Source organism: Hordeum vulgare, chromosome 2H, assembly GCF_904849725.1.
Source record: "Hordeum vulgare subsp. vulgare chromosome 2H, MorexV3_pseudomolecules_assembly, whole genome shotgun sequence".
In the NCBI taxonomy this organism is placed as follows: Eukaryota; Viridiplantae; Streptophyta; class Magnoliopsida; order Poales; family Poaceae; genus Hordeum; species Hordeum vulgare.
This window is the reverse complement of record NC_058519.1, coordinates 236,079,382-236,102,654: the sequence shown is the minus strand read 5'-3', so window position 1 is coordinate 236,102,654 and position 23,273 is coordinate 236,079,382. Positions and strand designations below refer to the sequence as shown.

The following is a 23,273-nucleotide window of genomic DNA, read 5'->3' as shown; positions in this document are numbered from 1 at the left end:
ACGTTGTGACGTTTGATACACACAAGGCATTTCTCCGGTGCCAGTGAGTTATATGATCTCATGGTCATAGGAATAAATACTTGACACGCAGAAAACAGTAGCAACAAAATGACACGATCAACATGCTACGTTTATTAGTTTGGGGTCTAGTCCATCACATGATTCACCCAATGATGTGATCCAGTTATTAAGCAACAACACCTTGCACATAGTCAGAAGACCTTGACTATCCTTGATCAACTGGCTAGCCAACTAGAGGCTTGCTAGGGACAGTGTTTTGTCTATGTATCCACACATGTATCTAAGACTTCATTCAATATAATTATACAATGGATAATAAACGATTATATTGATACAGGAATTATAATAATAACTTATTTATCATTGCCTCTAGGGCATAATTCCAACAAAATGAAGGTGAAGTTTAAGTCAAAGCCACACGCGGCCATAACATTACGGCTTAGGGTCCCTTTCCTATTCTGAACGGTGCGGCCTTTTGTCCTCAAATTGTTATGGGAACATGCGTCCCATCAATGGCCCCGATGCAGTTCTCCAACAAAATAGTACAAGTTAGCATCTAAAATATGAAGAGTGAGATCTCGATGGACGATGTGGATGGAAGTTAACGAAGCAAAAACCTGAAAATAAGGATAGAATCTCGTGCTCGATTGAATCTTCGGATGTATTTGATCAGGATTTGGAGGCTTCAAGAAATGCTTAGATAGAGTAGGAATGACATTGAAGAAATTCTTCATGTGCCAATGAAAAGTATCACCGTTGTGACCAAAACGAACTTGAAGGTCTTCGAAGGAAGAATTGTGGGGTAACATCCACAGAAACAATGCTAGTTTCTCTTCGACTTTAATTCTAGTGTCGCACACCAAATTCTCACGTCGAAGATAACCAACCAAAGATCTGAAAATATGAGGCTCCATCCTAAATGCTACCAGGCAGTTTTTGATGCGTCCTTGGAGTAACTCATTAACAAACATCTCACGTGTTAGCAACGACGTATGACGCAGAATCCTCGACTCCCTACTAGCAACGCCACGGGTCTCCATCAAATGTAGTGCAGGGAAAACAAATAGCATCATTTTGTCATCCTCCTCCCCCCTCTTCCTAATGCAATCGTCCATTTTATGACTAAAAAAGAAAAAGGCCACTATTTATTACTACTACAGGAGTAATAGTGCAAGGTGTCCGAACAAATGTCCATGCAAAAGTAATTAATAGTAATACACAGGAGTACATTGGTATATATGACAATCACTTATCAACACATGGTATTACTAGATTGTTGGGTCATCATGTTTTTGTAATCAACAGATTATCTATGTGATATCACCATGTTGCCTGGTTAGCACATAGAAAAAGACAAGACCTAACCATCTAGGATTCTATTCTCTCTGCAATGACATAGGAAATATAACAGAGTTTCATAGGTATAAAATCGGTCCCAAAATCACCGAAGCGGCAACAGGGACAACAAGGTGACATTATTACATCCGTGTGGTCGGTGGCCTTGCACGGCCGGTCGAGCTTCTCCCATGTCGAGCTCCTGCCCTCACCTCCTCGCCTTAGCCATCTCCTCCCCTCCTCTTGGTCTGCTCTCTTCCCTTCTGGATCCAAGGAGAGCTCTGCTCTGCACGTATCTGGCCGAGAAACGTAGTTGGCGGCAGCTCTGCGCAGATCAGGCCGATAGACAGGATGTGTGTGAGAGGGAGACAAGGATGAAGGCCAATCTAGAGATGAGGCAGGGCGGCACCGACGGGTCATTGGCGCTCGTCCCCTCCAGCAAGAGGTGGCGGCGGCGCTACGCGAAGTACGTACCTCTGGTCGATTCATGGAGGACAAAGGGAGAACCTTTGCGGAAGACCGATGCTTCTTTGTTCTTGCCGATGTCGTGCCCTCCGTCCCTATAGCTGCCATCTTCGTCACCGTCGATGTCGCCTAGGGTTCGCGAGAGGAGAGGAGCGTTTTTCGGGAAGAAAGGCGGAGGTTGATTCCACAGGAGGAGAGGTGGGGGTTTATTTCCCGTTGAAACCCCACGGTCTTCGAAGGGACCGGACGGGGGACCGGACGGGATGTAACCCTTGTCAGGTTTAACCGAAGACATTTAACGGGCTCACACGGATTTAACCCCAGCCGGGGCAAAAGCCGGGGCAAAATCACGAGGTTTGACCGGGTTTCGGCTTCGACCCCAGCAGAGGTGGGCGTAACCGAACGAAGCCTAAAGGGATATGGGATTATTATTATTATTATTATTATTATTATAGCGTTGTTGGATGGAACGCCGCTGCCCGGCCTTGTCGTCAGGCCTCTACTTCCCATGCCGCTAATTTTAACTACTCCCCTCCACTCGCGTAGAGTAAGTAACATCCACGACGATCAGATCGACCCGGGGAAGAAGAAGATCGATCCATCCATCCATGGAGCGCCTGCTTGGGCTGCTCAAGGTGAAGGTGGTCCGCGGGGTGAACCTGGCCATCGCGACCCCCTCAGCCACAAGCATCGACCCCTACCTTCGTCATCCGCCTCGGACAGCATGTACCGTTTCTTTCCTCTCCTCCAGCCTGAATTCATCACTAGGCCGATCCAGTGCTAAAGCTAAAACTAAAACTGACATGTAACGTAACCATGTGTAGAAAGTAAAGTCCAGTATCAAATATAAATCCACCAACCCGGAATGGAACGAGGAACTCACCTTGTCCGTCACAAACTGGACACTCCCCGTTAAGATTGTAAGTTTCATCAGCATCTCCACCCCAAACAGGATTTCAGGGATGAACATTTCCTATCTGAAACCAACCTTTGGGATTTCACTTTCATTATAGGAAGTCTTTGACCATGATACTTTCACCAAGGATGACAGCATGGGCGATGCAGAGTTCTACATCCTCGACTTCGTCGAGATCGCCAGGAAGGACCTCACTGATGTCCCTGACGACACGGTTATGAAGACGATCCACCCTGACAAGGACAACTGCTTCTCCACCAAGAGGTCCAAGAGCCACATCACATGGAAAGAGGGCAAGGTCTCTCAGAACATTGTCCTGAAGCTGAGGAACACCGACACCGGTGAGATCATCCTGCACCTGGAGTGGGTTAACATCCCAGGCATGGCACGGTGATTTGCAGTGGCCAATGCCTATTGGCTGCTTTCTGTGATTGGAATGTTGCTTCCTCTGAGCTATGAAAATAAGCAACGTCCTGGTGAGATCCACAGATCATTACAATGGATGTGTGTTATGTAAGGCATGCAATAGACTTATGCTACTGAGGGGTAATGTTTGTTTACAGTTTTGGTTCTGCATACGTAACAGAAGATAATGAAGCTAGCATAGAATTGTTCTATCAGCTACGAATATGATGATCCGGATCATTTCTCAGTTCACAATACTCCCTGACTGAACATTTGGAGGTAAAAAGGGAGTATATACACCATCCTGACCTAGTATGTATAATTGTTTTACAACTCAAGCTGACACCAGCATTAACTGAGCATACCGGAGAGAATGCACAATCGAAATAGCGTTACCATTCGCGGCAACTAGGAAAGCAAATGTGGCGAGCTTTCATTGTTGCCACCCCGTGGGCTTTCATGCGGGCGGTGGTGCTTGCCCATTTGCACATCCCGTGTAAACTGGGTCCTTGATTTAGCATAGGGAGCTTCCCTTGCTGCAAAACAGAAGAAGAAGAAAAATACCTAGTCCATTCATATCAAACAAATTTGTACACTCTGCATTCAGATTTAAATGGTTTATTACAGCTTCTTACCTGCAGCTAATTTCTGACCACGGATAATGTTTTGCCTCCTTTTCCACCAGCATGCCGAAAATACAACTAGAAACAGAAAAGCTACAAGTACCCCGAAAGCCATGCCGATTTTTGCAGCTACAGATAAATGAGGGCCACACTCACGTAAACCAGGAATTCCACACAGCCTAGCATTGTCCGTAAAGCTGTCATTTCAACAGTTTGTAAGCTTAACATTCAAGTAATATTAAGACAAACAGGAACTCAAATGTCTATCTAGATTGAGGTTTATGCGGAAATTGCTTTTGGAGGCCGAGCTCCATGAAGGCCTCCAAATGCAAAATTCAAAATTCATGAAAATTCATATTTTTACATTTCAAAAAAAATCTGAAAAAAATACAGAGATAGATGAAGACATAATTCACAAGTGTGTAAATTTTCAGTACGAAATACATTGTAATGACGGCTGTGCAAAAAAAAAAAAACTGGGGCTTTTTGACACATGATACTATTCATCCTCCTAGACCATGAATTAGTCTTTTTTCTACAGGTTGCATTTCAACGTATTTCACAATGAAATTTTACGCACATATACCTCACATCCTTGTTTACTTGTATGAATATTTTCAGGGTTTTTTGAAAGCAAAATTTACGAATTTTGAACTTTTCGAAAATTTGGCCTCCATGGAGGCCGAGATCCAAAAGAAAGGAGTAACTCAGAATGCAAACTACATAGTAACAAATGCCGTGGGTTCTTACTTGAATCTAACTCTGTGTAAAGGTCTTCCTCCCAGGCTGGCTGGAACCCTTCCTGAAAGATCATTGCCATTCAGGTTCCTGCATTAAGGGAAAGTTTTTCTAGTTAACGGAGAAGAAGCACGAAGTAAGTCCCAGACAGAAAAAAAGTGCAGTTAATGTCCTCACAGTGTCTGTAAAGATGTCAGTTGGCCTAGGCTCTCCGGAATAGAACCATTGAGTTCATTGAATGACAGATCTCTACAAATATGATTACAAACTAAGGATTAAAGGAGAAACTGGAACTGCCAATACTGGTGTTACAGAGACTTACAGTACTCGTAGCCCTGGGATGGTACCCAAAGAGAATGGAATATTGCCCTTAATACTATTACCGCTGAAGTTTCTGTTTGACCAAATGAAAGTTTATCTTTGTCAGGCCTAAATCATAGTGCCAGTACTTTCTTAATACAGTAAGAAATGCAGGTAGTTTCATTTAGATTTCGTCAATTAATATCCTCTAATTTAGGATCATTCAATATTGATTTGCTCCTGATTACTCAATCACGTCCATAGGTCCATTTAATTCTGCCAATGGAAATTGGCTTGTTTGCAGTATTGGGACTTTCGAGTATGAATTCTGCACGATTCATGTAATGCAAAGCTTGGACTACTTTGACTTTCAGCATATGTCACTCGAGAATTGTCCCAAAGATTCATTTTATAGTTTTTTTTTATGAGGCGGAATTCAGTTGTTAAAAAAATTATGCAAAATTCAAACACACTCCGTATATTGAGTAGTTGACCCCAGCTCAAAAAAATTATGCAAAATTCATCTATGGAGTAGTTGCCACCAGCTCAAAAATAGCAACATGTAATTCAGAAGACTATACTTCTTGTTTGCGGGGAACAAGGCTTGTATTACTCAAATAAATGGTTGCAATTGTTCCAACATAGCTGATTTCTGTGGATCAGGCATGGAACCCAGGCAATCAGATCTTTGAACAGCCCTTTTGTATCTGATTGAACAACTACAAAGTTGTTTCTAGATACTTCAGTCCATTTCCAATGATCCTTCATGTTGCACACAAGGCTTTTGAGTCATGGACTAATCACCGACTAGATGCCGACTAATCACTGAGAAGGTGCAGGATAGCGACTAATCACCGACTAGGTCCGGCTAATCGCTGAACCGGAGGCATGGTGACTCGACTTGACTCGGCAACTCAAAAACCTTGGTTGCACGGGTTTATGAAACTGCATCCATCAACAGTAACTATAGCTAATGGTGTTACGGGTGTTCAGTACTACAAGATATAGCAAAGCATAACAGTAGCCATGACACTTCGATTCATATTAAGAAATTAAAATGATCATGCACTCATGCATTAATATTGGGGTTGTGAAACAAACTTACATGCTTTGCAGGTGTTGTAGCTTAGATACATCACTAGGAATAACTCCTCTCAAGCCTTGGTTATCAAGACCTCTGCATGTTCAAGGAGTAGTTTAAATACTTGCAGTAAAAATAATTCAACATTAATGGAAATTAATGAAATAATATTGAATATAAGAGCACAAAAGGTGCTGTTAAGGCCTTAAAACAAGGTAACACAACAAATAATTGGAGGGAAAACTGCTCTCACAAAGCCATTTTAAAGTTTAAATCCACTTCACTCTCAGAGCACTCTTAGGGTGTGTTTAGTTGCTGGAACGGACCGGAATGTCACGGGTCCGACCCGTCCCTGAGCCTCGTTCCGGTGTTCAGTTAACAGATGGAAGGATCACTACCTCGTTCCCATAAACCGAATATTCGTCCCAGATCCGGAACCAGGTGAGACCTCCAAAACGAGCGGACAACGCGGAACCGGCTCTCTCCTCGCACTCCCACTCCTCCTGGCCCGCCGCCTCCCCCTCGCCTCTCTCTCTCGCTCGATCTGAGCTGCCCCGCCCCGCCCCGATTCCTTCCCTCGCCGCTGGCGAACTCCTTTTCTTGATCTGCAGCGCTGCTCCACCTCCGGTCCCTGATCTGGCCATCCCGGGCGCATCCCTCGTCTCCCTGTGTAGCGCTCCTCGGTAGCAACGACGACGCGTTCCTACAGGCAGCGGCTGGATTTTTGGTGGCACTCCTTAGCAGCAGCGTCTTGCGGGGAATCGATTATGCTTGCAACCACGGAGCATCTAATTAGTATATATAGTAGCAGCATCTAATTTCTCATGATTTTTGTTTGATGCGTATGTTGGATTGCTGGGTAATGATTTTTTACCTATATATGTGTCATGTAGAAAATAGTGTGAATTTATGTTTGTATATGCTTAAGTGTATTTATAAATTGTTGGCCTTGGAAATAAAATTCAAATGTTTATCAGTATTTGATTACTCTGTTGCTGAAAGTACAAAGAGTAAAATTGTTCATAGTGTTGGTGAAAATCATTCCATTCCCAACTCTCAAACAAACACACAACAGGACCATTCCATTCCAGCTAAATCTCATAACCAAACATAGGAATGGAACCGACCCATTCCCGTGGAATGGAACCATGACATTCCATTCCGCTTCGTTCTTGAACCAAACACACCCTTAAAATACCACCACTAATCACACTGTTATGCTCCATCTGCACTCCTTGTAAATCTCCTCTACCTCACTCTCTTTCCCCACTACCCTTTGGGTCTGTGGGATGCACATCTAAGGCTCTTCTTCAACCTTTAGTACCTCCCCAATTTAGAAAACTCCAACCTGTGATGAAGCTCTGTTCTGTAACGGCCATTGTATATTAACAGCACACAAAGGAGCTTATCCCTACCAAGCATGTAGCACATCTTGAATTGGTCGGCTGGAGCACATTACTGTGAGGTGTTATGTGTAGAGTAGTAGAGGACATGACCTCGGTGCTCCGTGAAATGTTGCCAGCAAGCGTAAAGCCATAGACTAGTGTATAATGCGCGGTGTCGGGGTTACGAGGGCTCCTCCACTATGAGAATGATTTTCTTACTGACGACATCCCCGCTGCTCCAGAAGGGCTCATCCGAGGATGAGAGTGTCCACCATCTGCACAAGGTATACAGTGGCCAGCACAAGGTTTCCCAGGATGCGGATTCAGCACTAAAGCTTGTCAGGCAAGGCGGATCTAGAAATTTTGTGGGGCGGGGCATTTATTGTACAAATTTAAAGAATTTCAAAAATAAAACTTTTAGGATACAAGCAATTCCTATTGAATTTCAAAGATGGAGCGGGGGCCTGGGCACCCACTCAACACTATGTAGGTTCACCCCTGTTGTCTGTTGTCAGTGCGTATCAAGACATCCGAGTAAGTTGAGGCCCGTTGTGACACCATGGCTTAATAGGAATGATAGAATGCTCAAATTTCAATAGGCACCTCATAGTAAGTTGAGGCCCGCTGTGACATCTGAGTAAGCCGAGACCCGCTGTGACTACTGATATCAACAAGGAATTCCTTCTTTTCTGGTAGCCCATTCGCAACGAACCTCAAAGTTAAGCATACTAGGAAGTTGATCCCGGATGCGCAAGGGTGAGGACAAAGTGCACAGGAAAGACTAGCGTTGATGTGTGAGGCCAGTCTAAATCCCACCGAACATAATGGCCTGGAACCGATGGCTATGGTCGGGGCGTTATAAATGGTATCATAGTCGATCCTCACGGTTACACGGGCATGTGCGGGTCAGTGACATGTACATGGCGCGTGTGGCCAGTTTTGGCACACGGCATGGTCACATGTGGATGTTGGCACTTGCACGCATAGACGTGTGCTAAAAGGGAACATTCCTGGTGGGCCGATAAGGACGTCGGTTCCTTTGAGTGGGGGCGTATGTGACATCCTGGCTTAACAACAATGATAGACTCAAGGAATTCCTTCTTTCCGGTAGTCCATTCGCAAGAAACATCAAAGTTAAGCGTGCTTGGCTTTGAGCGATTTGAGGATGGTGACCGACAAGGAAGTTGATCCCAAGGAAGTTGATCCCGGTTGCGCACGTGTGAGGACAAAGTGCACATGAAAGACTAGTGTTGGCCTGGAGCCGATCTAGATCCCACCAGGCGTAGTGGCCCAGAACCGGTAGCTATGATGCGGCATTACACCCGCGCTCACGGTGTGTGCCATAGTTTGCCATCTCTATGATATGTTTTGCAGCATTTGCATAAGTGATCCCAATATATGTTAGAATAATTTAAGTCATGCATCAATCCGTCGAGGACAAGCAATCACATAAGCAGGAAAACGACACCGAAATTTGTTAATGAGGTTCACCAACATGGCTACATCTCCGGGGCATGACTATGGGCTAAACCTGGGCATTCCTTGGGCCAGACCGGGTTTCAGCCGGGCTTGTAAAAGCCCGACAAGCAAAGTCTAGGCCCGAGCCCGAGCAAAAAAACCAAAAAGTAGGCCCGAGCCCCCCCCCCCCACGGAAGGAACTAAAAGGAGCAGTTTCAGGCCGGGCCGGGTCGGGCCTCCATGTAAACTACCTAATTTCCCAAGCCCGAGCCCGGCCCAAAGTACACGCCGGGCCAAAAATTCAAGCCCGAGCCTTGCCCGGGCATAGAGACGGGTTCAGGCTGGGCTGCCCATGCCCAGCTCTACTGTGGGCGCTCCTCCCCATGTACCAAATCACATTATACAGCCCATGTGTCACGGGCTGGTGGGTTGGAGCGGAGGTTGTAGTCGTGAGAGATGGGAGGCCGAGGGCGAATCCCTCGCCGGCCTATCGCGGGAGAAGGGGATGAGGAGAGAAGTCGGGGCGCAGGAGCATAGGGGTGAGAGATTAGATTGTTTCTGCTTAATTTTATTGATCCAAAGGCTGGCTATCTAAAGCCTGATTACAAGACCAGATTACAGACTCCTACTCTAACTGGGAGTTGGCAGGGTAACCTTGTACCGGACTAAACCTTTCCAACTAACCCAGACTCCTAATCTAACACAACTTCTATAATTAAACTAAGCCATAGTTTAGGCCGGTGCAGGCCCAGACCGCGTGGAGCCTGCCTTGCGCCTATAGGGCTGACCACACATGACATCTCCCCCTCCATTCTGAAACAACTCGTCCTCGAGCTGGAAACCTGGATAACGATCACGGAAGGTTGTGACATCCTCCCATGAAGCAGCAGACGTCGGCTGGCCCTCCCATTGAATGAGTACCTGTTGAGCGCCGCGAGCAATACGAGCACGCAATGCTTGGACGGGAGTTGGATGTACTCGACCTTGAAGCAACGGGGGAAGCATCGGCGGAACTTCCGGAGGCTCACCATGGTATTTCTTCAGGACCCCGACATGGAAGACATTGTGAATGCGGGCGCGTGGGGGCAGCTCCAAACGGTAAGCAACCGTATCAATTTTATCGAGGACTTTGAAAGGCCCATAATATTTGGGAGCCAACTTCCCTTTAGCGCCTACTCCAAGGAATGCAGACGGCCGGTGCTGAAGACGTAGCCAAACCCACTCTCCAATATCAAAAGAAAGGGCCCGATGCTTATCATCATAGTAATGCTTGTACTGTTGTGCTGCCTGAAGGAGACGCTCACGGATGTCGAGTAAGAACTGATCGCGGTCAACGAGCTGCCGTTCCGCCGCCTGATTGCTTCCACCGCCTGATTGCGAATTTCGCCCAGCGTATAGTCCCGGAGTGAGGGGGGATCCCGTCCATAAACCACGCTGAAAGGAGTATCCTTCAATGTTGAATGGTACGAAGTGTTGTAGCAGTACTCCGCCCAAGGTAACCATTGTAGCCACTGTCGTGGGCTGCGATCCCCAGTTATGCAACGCAGGTACATAGTGATGACGCGATTCACGGCTCCCGATTGTCCATCAAACTGTGGATGGAAGGCCGAACTCATGTGCAAGCGCGTCCCTACGGCGGCAAACAGAGCCTTCCAAAAGCCCGAAGTGAAAACCAGATCCCCGTCCGAAACGATGGATGTTGGAAACCCATGAAGTTGGACAATGTTGGAGAAGAAGGCTTTAGCAACAGACTCAACAGTGTACGGATGCGCCAAGGGAATGAAATGTGCATACTTGGAGAAACGGTCCACGACGGTTAGGATCACACTCTTGCCGCCCACCTTAGGAAGTGCCTCAATGAAATCCATGGAGATGTCTTCCCAGACACGAGATGAAACTGTCAAGGGCTGCAACAAGCCGGCTGGATGAAGCTGCTCCGTCTTGTTGCGTTGACAAACCTGACAAGCACGAATATACTGCTGAAGTGCTGCCCTTGCTTGCGGCAGATGGAAATCCCGGCAAAGACGATGAAGCGACTTCTGGATACCTTCATGGCCTGCATCGTGGGCTGCAGCCTGGACCTCCCCGACCAGTGGCGACGCGGGTGGCACATAAGCCCGCTGTTGGATGGTAATAACACCATCCACGAGGGCCCAAGGCTGGCCCAACTCACCAGATTCGAGTTGTTCCCGGAATGCGACGAGTGTCAGGTCCATGTGAGCAGCCTGACGAAGAGCTTCGAACAGATCAAAAGTAGGCCCGGTTATGGCGAGTGCCTGGCCAGCAAGAGCATCACGGCGAGAAAGAGCATCGGCGACGATGTTTTGGCGACCTGGTTTTTATTCCACCGTAAAGTCGAACCCCAACAGCTTGCCCACCCAATGATGCTGAGGAATGGTAGCGAGGCGTTGATCCAGCAAAAACTTATGGCTGTAGTGGACAGTTTTGACGACGAACGCACGTTCCCAAAGATAGGGCCGCCAGTGGCGCACGTCATGCACCAGGCCAATGAGCTCCCGCTCGTAAGCGGCGAGTGAAGCATGGCGCAGGGCAATGGTTTTGTTGAATGGGGCCGCCACCTTGATGCAGGACTGCCCCGAAACCCGATCCAGAGGCATCACACTCCACAATGAAAGACACTGCAAAATCCGGTAGCTGAAGCACAGGGGCGGTGGTAAGAGCTGTCTTGAGAGCTTCAAAGGCAGTAGTTGCTGCAGGCGTCCAAAGAAATCCGTCTTTTTTGAGGAGTGCTGTGGGGGGAGCTGCAATGGTGCCAAAATCCCGGATGAACTTGCGGTAGTATCCTGCCAGTCCTAAGAAACCACGCACAGCGCAGACGTTGCGCGGAACCGGACAGTCTACCACGGCGAGAACCTTGTCTCTGTCCATGGCAACTCTTGCAGCAGAGATGACGTGTCCCAGATAAGCCATGGTTTCCTCCCCAAAAGAACACTTGGAACGCTTGAGAAACAGCTGATGTGTGCGCATAGCCTCCAAGACGAGCTTGACATGACGAAGGTGATCCAACCACGACGAGCTGTAGATCAAGATATCATCGAAGAACACAAGCACAAACCAGCGAAGGTAGGGACGGAGGACGTCGTTCATGAGTGCTTGGAACGTCGCGGGAGCATTGGTCAAACCAAAGGCCATCACCACAAACTCAAAAAGGCCCTCATGTGTGCGGAACGCCGTCTTGTGGATATCCTCAGGGGCCATCTGAACCTGGTGGTAACCCGACCGGAGATCCAGTTTGGTGAAAAACCGGGCGCCCTTCAGCTCATCCAGAAGTTCATCGACAACGGGAATTGGAAACTTGTCCTTGATGGTGAAAAGGTTGAGACCACGGTAGTCGATACAGAAACGCCAAGTCCCGTCATGCTTTCTGACGAGTAGAACTGGGGATGAAAATGTCGAAGAACTAGGAAGGATCAGACCACGAGCCAGCATCTCTGAACATTGGCGCTCCAGTTCGTCCTTCTGAATAGTTGGGTAGCGGTAGGGGCGGACAGCAACAGGCGGTGTCCCGGTAAGAAGATGAATATGATGGTCATGGGCACGCTGCGGCAGCAGGCCCTGAGGGTCAACGAAAACGTCGGCAAACGTGGCCAGAAGGTTGTCCAGGAGGTCCTTGCCTTCGCACGCATGTATGTTGGCAGGCCGTCCGAGGGAGCCAAGTCCCGACCACTTCACACGATGATCCGAGTGCCAAAACGACATCCACTGCGTCGTGAAATCCTAGAGAATTGGCCCAAGAGTTTTGAGGAATCGTGTACCGAGGACGATGTCGAACCCGCCCAATGGGATGGCATGGCATGCAGATCCACAACGAAACGCTCCGTGTCAATGGTGATCGCAGCTTGCTGCAGGAGTCCCCGGCAGGTCACCTTATCGCCATTAGCGACCGTGACTCCCAGGCGACGATTGGAGGAGAAAGGCAGCCCGACGACGATGGCCAGTTCTTCGTGGATTAAGTTATGAGTGCTGCCCGAATCAAGCAAGGCGACCAGGTCACGGTCCCCTATGCGGAGAGTAACCTGCATTGTGTTGCTGGTGGGAATGTCGGTGACAGCCAAGAGGGAGATTTGTGCCTCCTGGAAATCCTCAAACTGCTCGTCTTCAGTGTCGGCGGACTGAATGTAGAACAACCGTTTGCAGCGATGGCCCCGCGCAAACTTCTCGTAACAATTGAAGTAAAGACCCTTAGCGCGCCGTTCATCCATCTCGAACGGCGTGAGTCTTTTGAAGACGAGCGCGGGCGAGGGGCTAGAGGAGTAGTAAGGCCAGATTAGGTGCGGCCATGGGGCGGAGTGGACGGCTGGGCCATGCAGCGGGGGCCGCGGCGCTGTTGACAGTATTGAGGTGCTCAAAGGAGATTGCTAAGTCCATGGTCGCGTCCAAAGTCGATGGTTTCATCATCTCGACCTGAGTTTTCATGGGCTCGCCCAAGTTGTTGGTGAAGATATCCCGCTCATCGTCGTCGGCAATGGGGCGCACCCGAGAGAGATTCTCTAGGAAGTGCTTGGAATATTCCGCCACGGTGCCGGAGCGGCGGGTGGAGATCAGCTCGCCAAAGGGGTTGGCGCGTGTTGGCGGTCCGAAGTGGTTGGCAATCAGTTTTTGAAACTTTGTCCAGGATGGCCGCTGGCCCAGCTTTGCCTCGAGGTGGCCATACCATAGTGCGGCGACATCGGTGAAGTGGTAGGACGCGAGCCAGGTTTTATCGGCCTCCTGCGTCCGCTGGCCCAGGAAGAACAGGTTGCAGCGCATCAACCATGGTCGTGGATCGCCTGCCCCGTCATAGATGGGAAAGTCGATCTTGTGGAGGCGCGGCGGCCGATCGGGTGGTTCGGACACGGCGGCCGAGGCTGCGGCGTGGGACGTCTCGGGTGGCCGCAGGAGTCCGAGGCCGCCTAGTTGGGGCGTGCCCTTCCCTTCAAGCTGGACGAGGGCCAGGTTCTGCGTGCGCTGCTGCTGGGACGTATCGGCGAGCTGCCCCTGGAGTGTCTTGAGCGTGTCTGCGATGGATTTGAGGGTGGCGCGGTCCTCAGCGCGCTCCGTCCACGCGGTGTGGTTCTCCTTAGAGAGTCTGTTCAGCGTGGCGACCACGGCCTCATGATCCTCGCGTTGTTTGAGCGCGAGGTCTTCTAGGGTTTGCGGCAATGGCGCCGGCGGCGGAGGCGTTGGAGGTGGTGAAGACATCGCCGTCGGGATCGATGAAGAATCTGATACCAAGTTGTCACGGGCTGGTGGGTTGGAGCGGAGGTTGTAGTCATGAGAGACGGGAGGCCGAGGGTGAATCCCTCACCGGCCTAACACGGGAGAAGGGGATGAGGAGAGACATCGGGGCACAGGAGCATAGGGGTGAGAGATTAGATTGTTTCTGCTTACTTTTATTGATCCAAAGCCTGGCTATCTAAAGCCTGATTACAAGACCAGATTACAGACTCCTACTCTAATTGGGAGTTGGCAGGGTAACCTTCTACCGGACTAAACCTTTCCAACTAACCCAGACTCCTAATCTAACACAACTTCTATAATTAAACTAAGCCATAGTTTAGGCCGGTGCAGGCCCAGACCGCGTGGAGCCTGCCTTATGCCTATAGGGCTGACCCCACATGACACCATGACAAGCTAGGCCATCAGACAGGTCTCCGACCACCCGTTCCACGGGCCTATCAACTTATGTCTAGTCTATTTGGCTATCCCATCGTGCCTTTATATAATAAGCCCGGGTTTAACATGTTCGACTCAAATACCTAACCCTCCGCTAATGACAAGTCCAACTGTAGCAGAACTCGTACACCTAATATTCGACACACATTTTAACACTCCACCTTGGCAAATATGTCCTCGCCATCTTGAAGCCACCATGCGCGAACCTCCATGTACCTTGGACTTGAACCAGCTAGGCATTGGCCCATGTAGCATGTTGCTTCTGTGTTGCACTGCCGGAACCAATCAGGACTCCTGTTGTCGACAATGCGTGTCCACTCTAAGATCATGATGACTCCCGCTGCTGCACGTGACCCAACCTAATGATGACTCCCGCTGCTCAACATGACCCGACCTAATCACGCCGAGATTGATCCAGAACACACCGCCGCCATTGCACGTGCTACTGCCTTCCAATCTCTTGTTTCTGATTGCTTCTTTTCTCGATATAGTCCAGCCGCAACCTGACGACTTACATGGAATAAATCTTCCAACCGACCAGCATTAGCTTGAATAATTGTTTCTTCCACATGTCGTCTTCACACTGAACGCGATTCATCTTCTAGATTAACTTACGGCCGTATCGAAAACTTGCTCTGATACAACTTGTTAGAATAATTTGCGCCGCACATCAATCTCTCGAAGACAAGCAATCACAAAAGCATGAGCACGACACCGAGACTTATTAATGAGGTTCACCAACATGGCTACATATTTGGGGCATGACTATGGGCACTCCTCTCCATGTAGCAAATCACATGATAGAGTCAACGACAAGCCCGCCGAGGCCATAAGATAGGTCTCTGACCACTCGCCATGGCTGGTTCGGCCATCCCTACCACTTTGTGTCGGACCGTCCCTCATGCGATCTCTATCTAGCCTACCAGCTTATGTGTGCCTTACACATGTTCGACTAAAACACCTAACCCTCCACTAATTACAAGTCAAACTGTAGCACAACTCGTACACCTAATATTCGGCACATATTTTAACAAGATACACGCTCGGTGTGAAGTAGAGAAGGAGCCATCTGCCGACGAGATCATGCCAGCCATTATTGCCTTTCAACAATAACAACATCACGGCCACAGACTGCATCACCATGGGAGAAGAGAAGGTCGGGCACAGGAGTAGTAGCATGAGCCATCACATCAATGGAGATTGGCTTTGAACTTCTTCTTGGCTTCATGTGGATTACTTTTCAGTGATGAGGAGAGATCATGTTTAAGACAGCCTTGTCCTTGCACATTTCCTACATGGTAAGTGGAGAAGGGAGGGAGGGGACAGGAGGGAGTAAGGGAAGGCAAGACAGAGCATAGTGATGCGATTAAGTAGGGTTATTTTACCAAACTCATTTTCAAAACGCTATGGGAGTGAAGTGAAGGGGAGCATTGGCGCAGCATTTGTTGCCTCATGACCATGAGATCATGGGTTCGAGTTTTGGAAACAGCCTCTTGTAAAAATGCAGGGAAAGGCTGCATACAAAAGACCCGAAGTGGTCGGATCCTTCCCAGTACCCTGCGCAAGTGGGAGCTACGTGCACCGTGCTGACATTGGAGTGAAGTGGGTTCACATGATAATGAGAGCACTTTCCCCATGACAAAAACCCCAAACCTCTCAATTGAAGCCTGGATATTTTGATGTGCATCAACATGTGTCATGTGATGCTTTTGCGTTTCTCAAGAAAGAAAGACCTGGAATTCCACTAGGAAGCCCAACGGAATATCACATGGACAATAAATTGTTGACTCCCAAAACACATGATGAAACATCTTATATTTAGTATTCTACAAAAAATAGGTGCTAGTTGTTGTACAACTGCCATTAAGCTTACCAGTTACCACAACTCTCACAATATACAGGAAATTTTGTAAGTGATGTCATTTGTGTTAGTTCATGGAAAACTAGGGTTGTTAGTTGATGACTAGTGCGCCTAGGTACAATCTTTGTCTCTGGTCGTTGGTCTTATAAGCGCTTTTATTGACGGTGGGGTTGGCAATTGACATTGCATCTTTAATCTTACTAATGTCAAGCATACCAATGCACTATCTTTGAAGTACATGTTGAAAGCACAACTTCTCCCTAAGGTGGTTTTGGTAATTAATAACAACATATGTGTCATTGAACTAATGATTCTATCTATTATATTTCAGAAAAGTTCAAAGATGCATTGGCTAAGGATTGTGAGAACCCCTAGATGCAAGGAACAACTATAGGCAACAAGCTTGAAGACTCTAAATTTTACATTCTGTGAGAAATTACATTTGAGTCCATAGGAAAGCCACTAATATTAGAAGGGGATGAGGTGACTATGATGATCTGCTTACTCAAGTGCTTAGAGATAGCCACCAAAAATACTCATGAAATTCTCCCACAAATATTCTGTCAAAATCGACAAAGTCCAAAATTCAGTGCCATCAACATTCCATTCGGCCCTACCGAGTTTTTCGACCAGACAGATTCCATGCCAAACCCTAGCATCTCGGCGCCACCAACATTATATTCGGTGCAACCGAAATCAGTGACCAACTTTCTGGTTAGACATTTTCAAGAATCGAAATTTCCGAGTCTTGGAAATCGGTCTCACCGAGATTTGGAAACTGCCTAGGACACCCATATCGATACCATCGAGATTTATATATCGGTCTCACCAAAAAGACAAAAGTTGCCACATTTTGCATCAGTCGATGCCATCGAGTTTCACTTCGGTTTCACCGAGTTGGGCAATAATGTTGTAACGGTTGGATTTTTGGAGATGCCTATATATACCCCTCCACCACCTCTCATTCGTAGAGGAAGCACTCAGAACACATATACATTTGCCATGTCCATTTTTCTGAGAGATCCACCTACTCATGTGTTGAGATCAAGATATTCCAATCCTACCATTTGAATCTTGATTTTAGCCTCCCCAACTTGCTTTCCACCCAATCAATCTCCTCTACCCAAGCTAAATATGTGAGAGAGTGATTGAGTGTTGAGGAGACTATCTTTTAAAGCACAAGAGCAAGAAGTTCATCGTACTACCACATCTATTACCTTTTGGAGAGTGATGTTTCCTAGATTGGTTAGGTGACGCTTGGGAGCCTCCTACTTCGTGTTGTGGAGTTGAACCAAGAAGTTTGTAAGGGCAAGGAGATCGTCTACTTCGTGAAGATCTACCTCGAGTGAGGCTAGTCCTTCGTGGACGTAAGCCGTGATGGAATAGAAAAGGTTGCTTCTTTGTGGACCCTTCGTGGGTTGAGCCTCCGTGGACTCGTGCGGCCGTTACCCTCTGTGGGTTGAAGTCTCAATCAACGTGGACGTACGATAGCACCACCTATCGGAACCACGCCAAAAATCGTTGTGTCAATCTTTGCGTTTGATCTTCCTATCACTACCCTCTATTTACATCTGCATGTCTTTACTTTCCGCTACTATACTTTTAGACTTGCATGTGTAGAGTGTGCTTGACTTGTGAAAATTGTTAAAACTTGTCCACAACTATAATTGAGAAAAGGTTAAGTTTTTATTTCGTCAAGTAGTCTAATCCTCCCCCTCTAGACATCCTTCAGATCCTACACATGTGTATTGTTTTCATGACCCAGGCCAGGCATATAATGCCATGCATGGCTTGTAAACGTCAGATCCAAACCCAGAAGTCTTTATTTCCTATTTTATATTATATGTAATATGAAATTTATTTTTATCTTAAATAATAGATTATGCCTATATATTTGCAAAAACTATTTGGCTGCAGCCGAGTCAAACTTTTGGACTCATAGAACTGATGCCAAACTGGTCAGACTACACATGGACAAGTCTAGTTTTGAGTAACAGAGAACCCAACCAACAACCCAACCAACAGGGAGATTTTTCAACCTCCAATAAATAAGCAGATAGTCCCCGCATATCATCACTGTGATATTTGCATAGATTAGGGATAATTGCACAGGTATTTTAACACATACAGAACTAACAAACTGAATACAATACAGGAAGTTTAGCATCCTGATCATAAAAGACTACAAATGCTTGTGATATCAAGTGGTATGAGGTAGAGAACATACAATCCATCAATGACCCAATGCATTTTGGTATCGTCAAACTGGCAATCAACTCCGCTCCACGGATGCTGCTGAGGAATGCAGGGGTCACCATTCCAGCCAAATCGAAGAGGAAGACCAAGTGAACCCTTCAAAGTCCGCAGAGCAGTCACTGCAGAGCACGGCAAAGGAGAGAATCAAATATAGAAAACTAGTTGCTAAACTCTGGCCTCTGGTGATATTCATTTGAATAGCTGTAAAATAAAGACAGAGAAAAGTTGTCCTACTTGTTCACGTTTAACAAAAGCATCTTCATTGAAAAGTAGATTGTGTTAACCATCAATTGATTATGTAAGGGCATATTTCTGCCTTAGTGGTTTTGGTGATTGATGACAATGCATTTGCGGACTGATCGTGTGCACTAAGCCTTTCAGGTATTTTATCATTTGGCACAAGACGATTCATGCCCCTCGGTGTATTAATATGAAGACGGTTTTCTCTCCTTCGTTTCTTTGTCGATGGACTTGAATCGTAGGAAAAGTCGTACTATTAAGAGGGGATCCGCATCGGAAAGGTTTGGGTGGAATCATCACGTACACACTCCCTCGCACCCCCTTTCCTACCTCAATGGAGCATCTGACCTTGCCCCGGCCATGCCTGGAAGGATCCAAGCGGTAGTACCTCTTATTATCGGTAGTACCGTCCTGGCGGCGGTAGTACCGCTCTGGGGCAGATGAGCTCTGGCCAGTTCCGCTGGCTAGTGCCGCTGCCCGTGGGTCTCGACACTTTTCGTGTCGGACTGAGCGGTTTCTGGAGCGGTAGTGATGGGCGGTAGTACCGCTTGTTACTACCGTGCCAGAATCCCCTTGTTCTTCTGGAAAGGTTTGCAGCTTGTCCTGAGCGGATATAGGAGGCGGTACTACCTCGTATGATCGGTAGTATCGCTCCTAGCAGCGGTAGTACCGCTCTAGGGTACTGCCAGCCTCTGCCTCCCGCGTGGACTGCTGCCCTCTGCCCCAAGCGGCAGTACTGCTCCCCTTGGAGCGGTACTATCCCTTATGATCGGTAGTACCGCTCCCTGGAGCGGTAGTACCGCTCATGTGCGGGCTGAGGAGGTGGGTAACGGTTGAATTTGTCCTCCCACTATATAAAGGGGTTATTCTTCCCTGAGAAGATCACCTTTCCCAACCCTAAGCTCCATTGTTGCTCCAAGCCTCATTTTCACCCGATCTCTCTCCCTAGCAAACAAAACTTGTTGATACTCTAGGGTTTGCTTGAGAGGGTTTTGATCTACACTTCCACCAAGAGAAATTTGATTTCCCCCATCAATCCCTCACGGATCTTGTTAATCCTGGGTGTTTGAGCACCCTAGACGGTTGAGGTCACCTCGAAGTCATATTCCATTATCGTGAAGCTTCGTGGTTTCGTTGGGAGACTCCAATTTAGTTGTGGAGATTGCCCCCAACCTTGTTTGTAAAGGTTCGGTCACCGCCTTCAAGGGCACCATTTAGTGGAATCACGACATCTCGCATTGTGTGAGGGCGTGAGGAGAATATGGTGGCCTCAGTGGCATCTTGGGGAGCATTGTGCTTCCACACCGCTCCAACGGAGACGTACTTCCCCTCAAAGGGAAGGAACTTTGGGAACATATCCTAGTCTTCATTGGTTCCACCTGTGGTTACTTCTTACCTTTACTTGTATTAATTACTTGTTTGTTATTACTGTTGCTAGCATCATATAGATTGCCCACTTAGTTGCATATCTAGACAACCTATTTGTTGCTAACCGTAATTTGTTAAAGAAAAGCTTAAAATTGTTAGTTGCCTATTCAGCCCCCCCCCCCCCCCCCAGTCAACCATATCGATCCTTTCAGATTATACACCATGAAATGGAAAATATCTTATATGACTTCTGAACCATATCATGTATAGCAAGAATGTCATGCAAGTATTGCAAGTGGCTGTTTCATATGGTTCACCAATAAGAAAAAGTCTCCAAGCAACGGCATTTACTAACATAAAACTATTATTGCTTGAAATAAAGGGAAGATAATTTGGAGAGTGTCAAGTACCAACCTTCTTGAGCTATGGTCTTCATTTCAGCTGGAATGATCTCAAAAACCTCAATCGCACTAACAATGGCATGTGTTCCTTCAACAGGCTGCAAGGTGATTTTTACCGTTGTCCCACTGACAGCAACAGTCTTATTCAGAACAAGCGCAGTAAAACGCTCTCCTGTCATACGGATTATATCAATATCCTTGAAAGCAGTGTCACCATTGATAAGTACATCAAACACCCTTTGATCTTCTGCAGTTATTCCGCTCTCAATCTCTGCAAAATGAAGCCATACAGAATAGTTCTTGTTCGGAGTAACATCCATTTCAAAGGATAACGCCGGCTGCCTATCAGTGCCCACAATAGCTGATTGGTACATACTTTGAGGATAAAAATTTGGTGCAAGCAATGTCTCTGCTATAACATTTTCAGTTGATATAGGTTGATCATCAGAACTAGATGATAAAGTTTTCAACCCTAACCAGAACCTGTCACCACCCCAGTGGATACCGTTTAGGTCTTCGTCAAAAGCTGGCTTTCCAGAACCACATGTCAATCTTTTGGTAGTTCTAAGCACTGTTCCCATTCCCCAAAGGGAACCAAACTTATAGGCATTATCATCTATTTGGAGAACTTCGATAGAAAGAATCGATGGATCACCGTGACCGGTGCTGTGGAAACAAATCGATAAGCTTGAGTCTTGAACAAAAACCAGGGCTTCCGCAAATGTCTTCTCATCATCACTACTCCAGCCCGAAAGCAAAGAACTGAATAGAGTGCCCTCAACAGAAACATCAAATATTGGCTCACTGTCAAGATTAGGATCAGCCACAAGGGCAAAGAAAAGCCTAACTTGGTAGTGCCCGTGGGGAACATTGTTGATGTAGTAACAATTTTCAGGGCCATCAGACAGAGGGAAATATCGAAGAGTTTTCAGTGGGGGTACGATAAAGCTCGGGCGAGTGGCATTTGCAAACCTGCCACCAGTATAACCAAAATCTCGGTACCACAACGTGTTGGTAGGTGCTGTGTGGACATCGTCAAAACTCCCACAGCTTATGCGGATGGTAAACGGTTCTGAAAACAAACAAGCATTTAGTGCTACAAATGAATAGCAATGATGAGAAGCATCAAGTAAGCAAGTACTGTAAAACCAATTGAGTTGTACCGAAGGTGCAAGAGGTTCACTGAATCGTGAAAGTACAATATAATAGATAAATAAATTAAAGCTTGGACGTCTGCTTTCGTTTCCTCCTGCTTAAATTTCACTTGCCTCCTTCCTAGCTTGAGCAGATTTATCTTAAATGGCATATTTAGCGAACCAAATTGCACATATGAGCGGGATTACTTTCGAGGGTTAAGGACGCTATCTATATGATTACATGAGCAAATGGATAGAACTAGTGGGTGGGGAGTGGGGGGTGTCCAAAATTTCTGAAAATGAGTCCCCATTCCGTCAAACGTCACAGCGTCAATAGCCCTAAATGCGAGGAAGGAGAAGTTCTCTCCAAGCAAATCTGGAAACGGAATGGTATTCCAAGAAATTCGCTAGCCTGAAACCAGACGACTAATTTTCGCCAACGGTAAAAAATGACGGCACGTAATCTATCGATTTGGGGAAGATCCACCTCTTATTACATCAGCAAAGCGTAGAAAGCAAGAGGGCAAAGTAGGCATGAAATTGCTCAATCTGGAAGGATGCTTGATTTGGGTAAGAATGCAAATACCAGTCGCATAAATAAATGCAAAAACATGGCGAGACTCACCTCACAGTATGCTACATTTAGCAGGATTGAGCAGGGAAATAACAAATTTTGGGGAAAAGCAAAGAGGAAGCAAGAAAGCTTACCTTTGGTGAGGTCGGCCGCGAGAACGCCAAAAAGAGCCGACGATGCAGAGATAGCCAGCAGCAGCGGCCAGAGCTGCACCACGCCAAGAGATCTCTTCTGCATCGCGCCTCCCTCTCGCCCCTCCCTCTCAAAGACGAGCCTTTTCTCCTTTGCTTTGGTACGCCAGTCCTGTCCGAGATACTATATATTTTGCTTTTTCTTCTTCCGCAGAAGGACTGAGAAATCAGAATAAGCCTGGGTTTGGTTGAGCTGCACATTCTAAAAAATCTGTTGTAGAAAAATTGTTGCGGAAAAGTTCTAAAAAACTGTTGTAGAAAAATTGTTGTGAAAAAGTTGAAAGCTAAGAGCATCTTCGCTCAACGCACGGCGCGTTAAAAATGCGTTTGCAACGCGTCGATCGACTGTTTTGACGCGGTGGGAAGCGATGGCTCTAACGGTAGCGTTAAACTTTAACGCGCGTGTGGCTCTAGCACGTGCGTTAAAATGCAGCGCGCGATTTCGTACAAACAACATATGCGTTTTAAAAACAAGTAAAAAGATCAAACACAAATAAAATAAATCAACAAAAATAATTCAATTTCGCAATTTAAATAAATGGTTTATCTTTCAATATGACAAATAGTTCAACAATACAATAAATAATTTAACAATACAACAACGAGCGCACAAATCATGATGCTCTTTGTCGGCCATTCCATGCCCACCATTCCTCAATGAGATCCTTCTGAAGATCATCATGCGTTTTGGCACGTCGAATGGCATGATAGGAGGCAACAAAACGGGTCACCCTTTCAGCCCTCCGCCGCACTCGCACGGGATGTTCCAAGAGCTCATAGTGAGAGTAGTTTAAATTTTGGCCACGTTCATTCTCGATGATCATGTTGTGTATGATCACGCAA

General features: G+C 46.9%; 1 protein-coding gene and 1 pseudogene across 2 annotated transcripts; one reads left to right on the top strand and one right to left on the bottom strand.

Moving 5' to 3' along the window:
- The first annotated feature begins 1,246 nt into the window (after positions 1-1,246).
- LOC123425965 lies at positions 1,247-3,330 on the top strand (annotated as a pseudogene).
- On the bottom strand, positions 3,252-22,605 carry LOC123425964 (receptor-like protein 4). Of its 2 annotated transcripts, none has more exons than XM_045109743.1 (9): positions 22,374-22,605; positions 20,543-21,601; positions 18,492-18,639; positions 5,909-5,980; positions 4,826-4,897; positions 4,681-4,752; positions 4,516-4,593; positions 3,778-3,962; positions 3,252-3,678 (listed from the first exon to the last, which is right to left on the bottom strand). In XM_045109743.1, exons 1-9 carry the CDS (start codon positions 22,474-22,476, stop codon positions 3,551-3,553), a joined length of 1,917 nt encoding a protein of 638 aa, XP_044965678.1. In that variant the 5' UTR covers positions 22,477-22,605; the 3' UTR covers positions 3,252-3,550. The 2 variants fall into 2 exon arrangements, with proteins under 2 accessions (XP_044965678.1, XP_044965679.1); XM_045109744.1 differs by having other exon boundaries at positions 3,558-3,706.
- Positions 22,606-23,273: the final 668 nt, after the last annotated feature.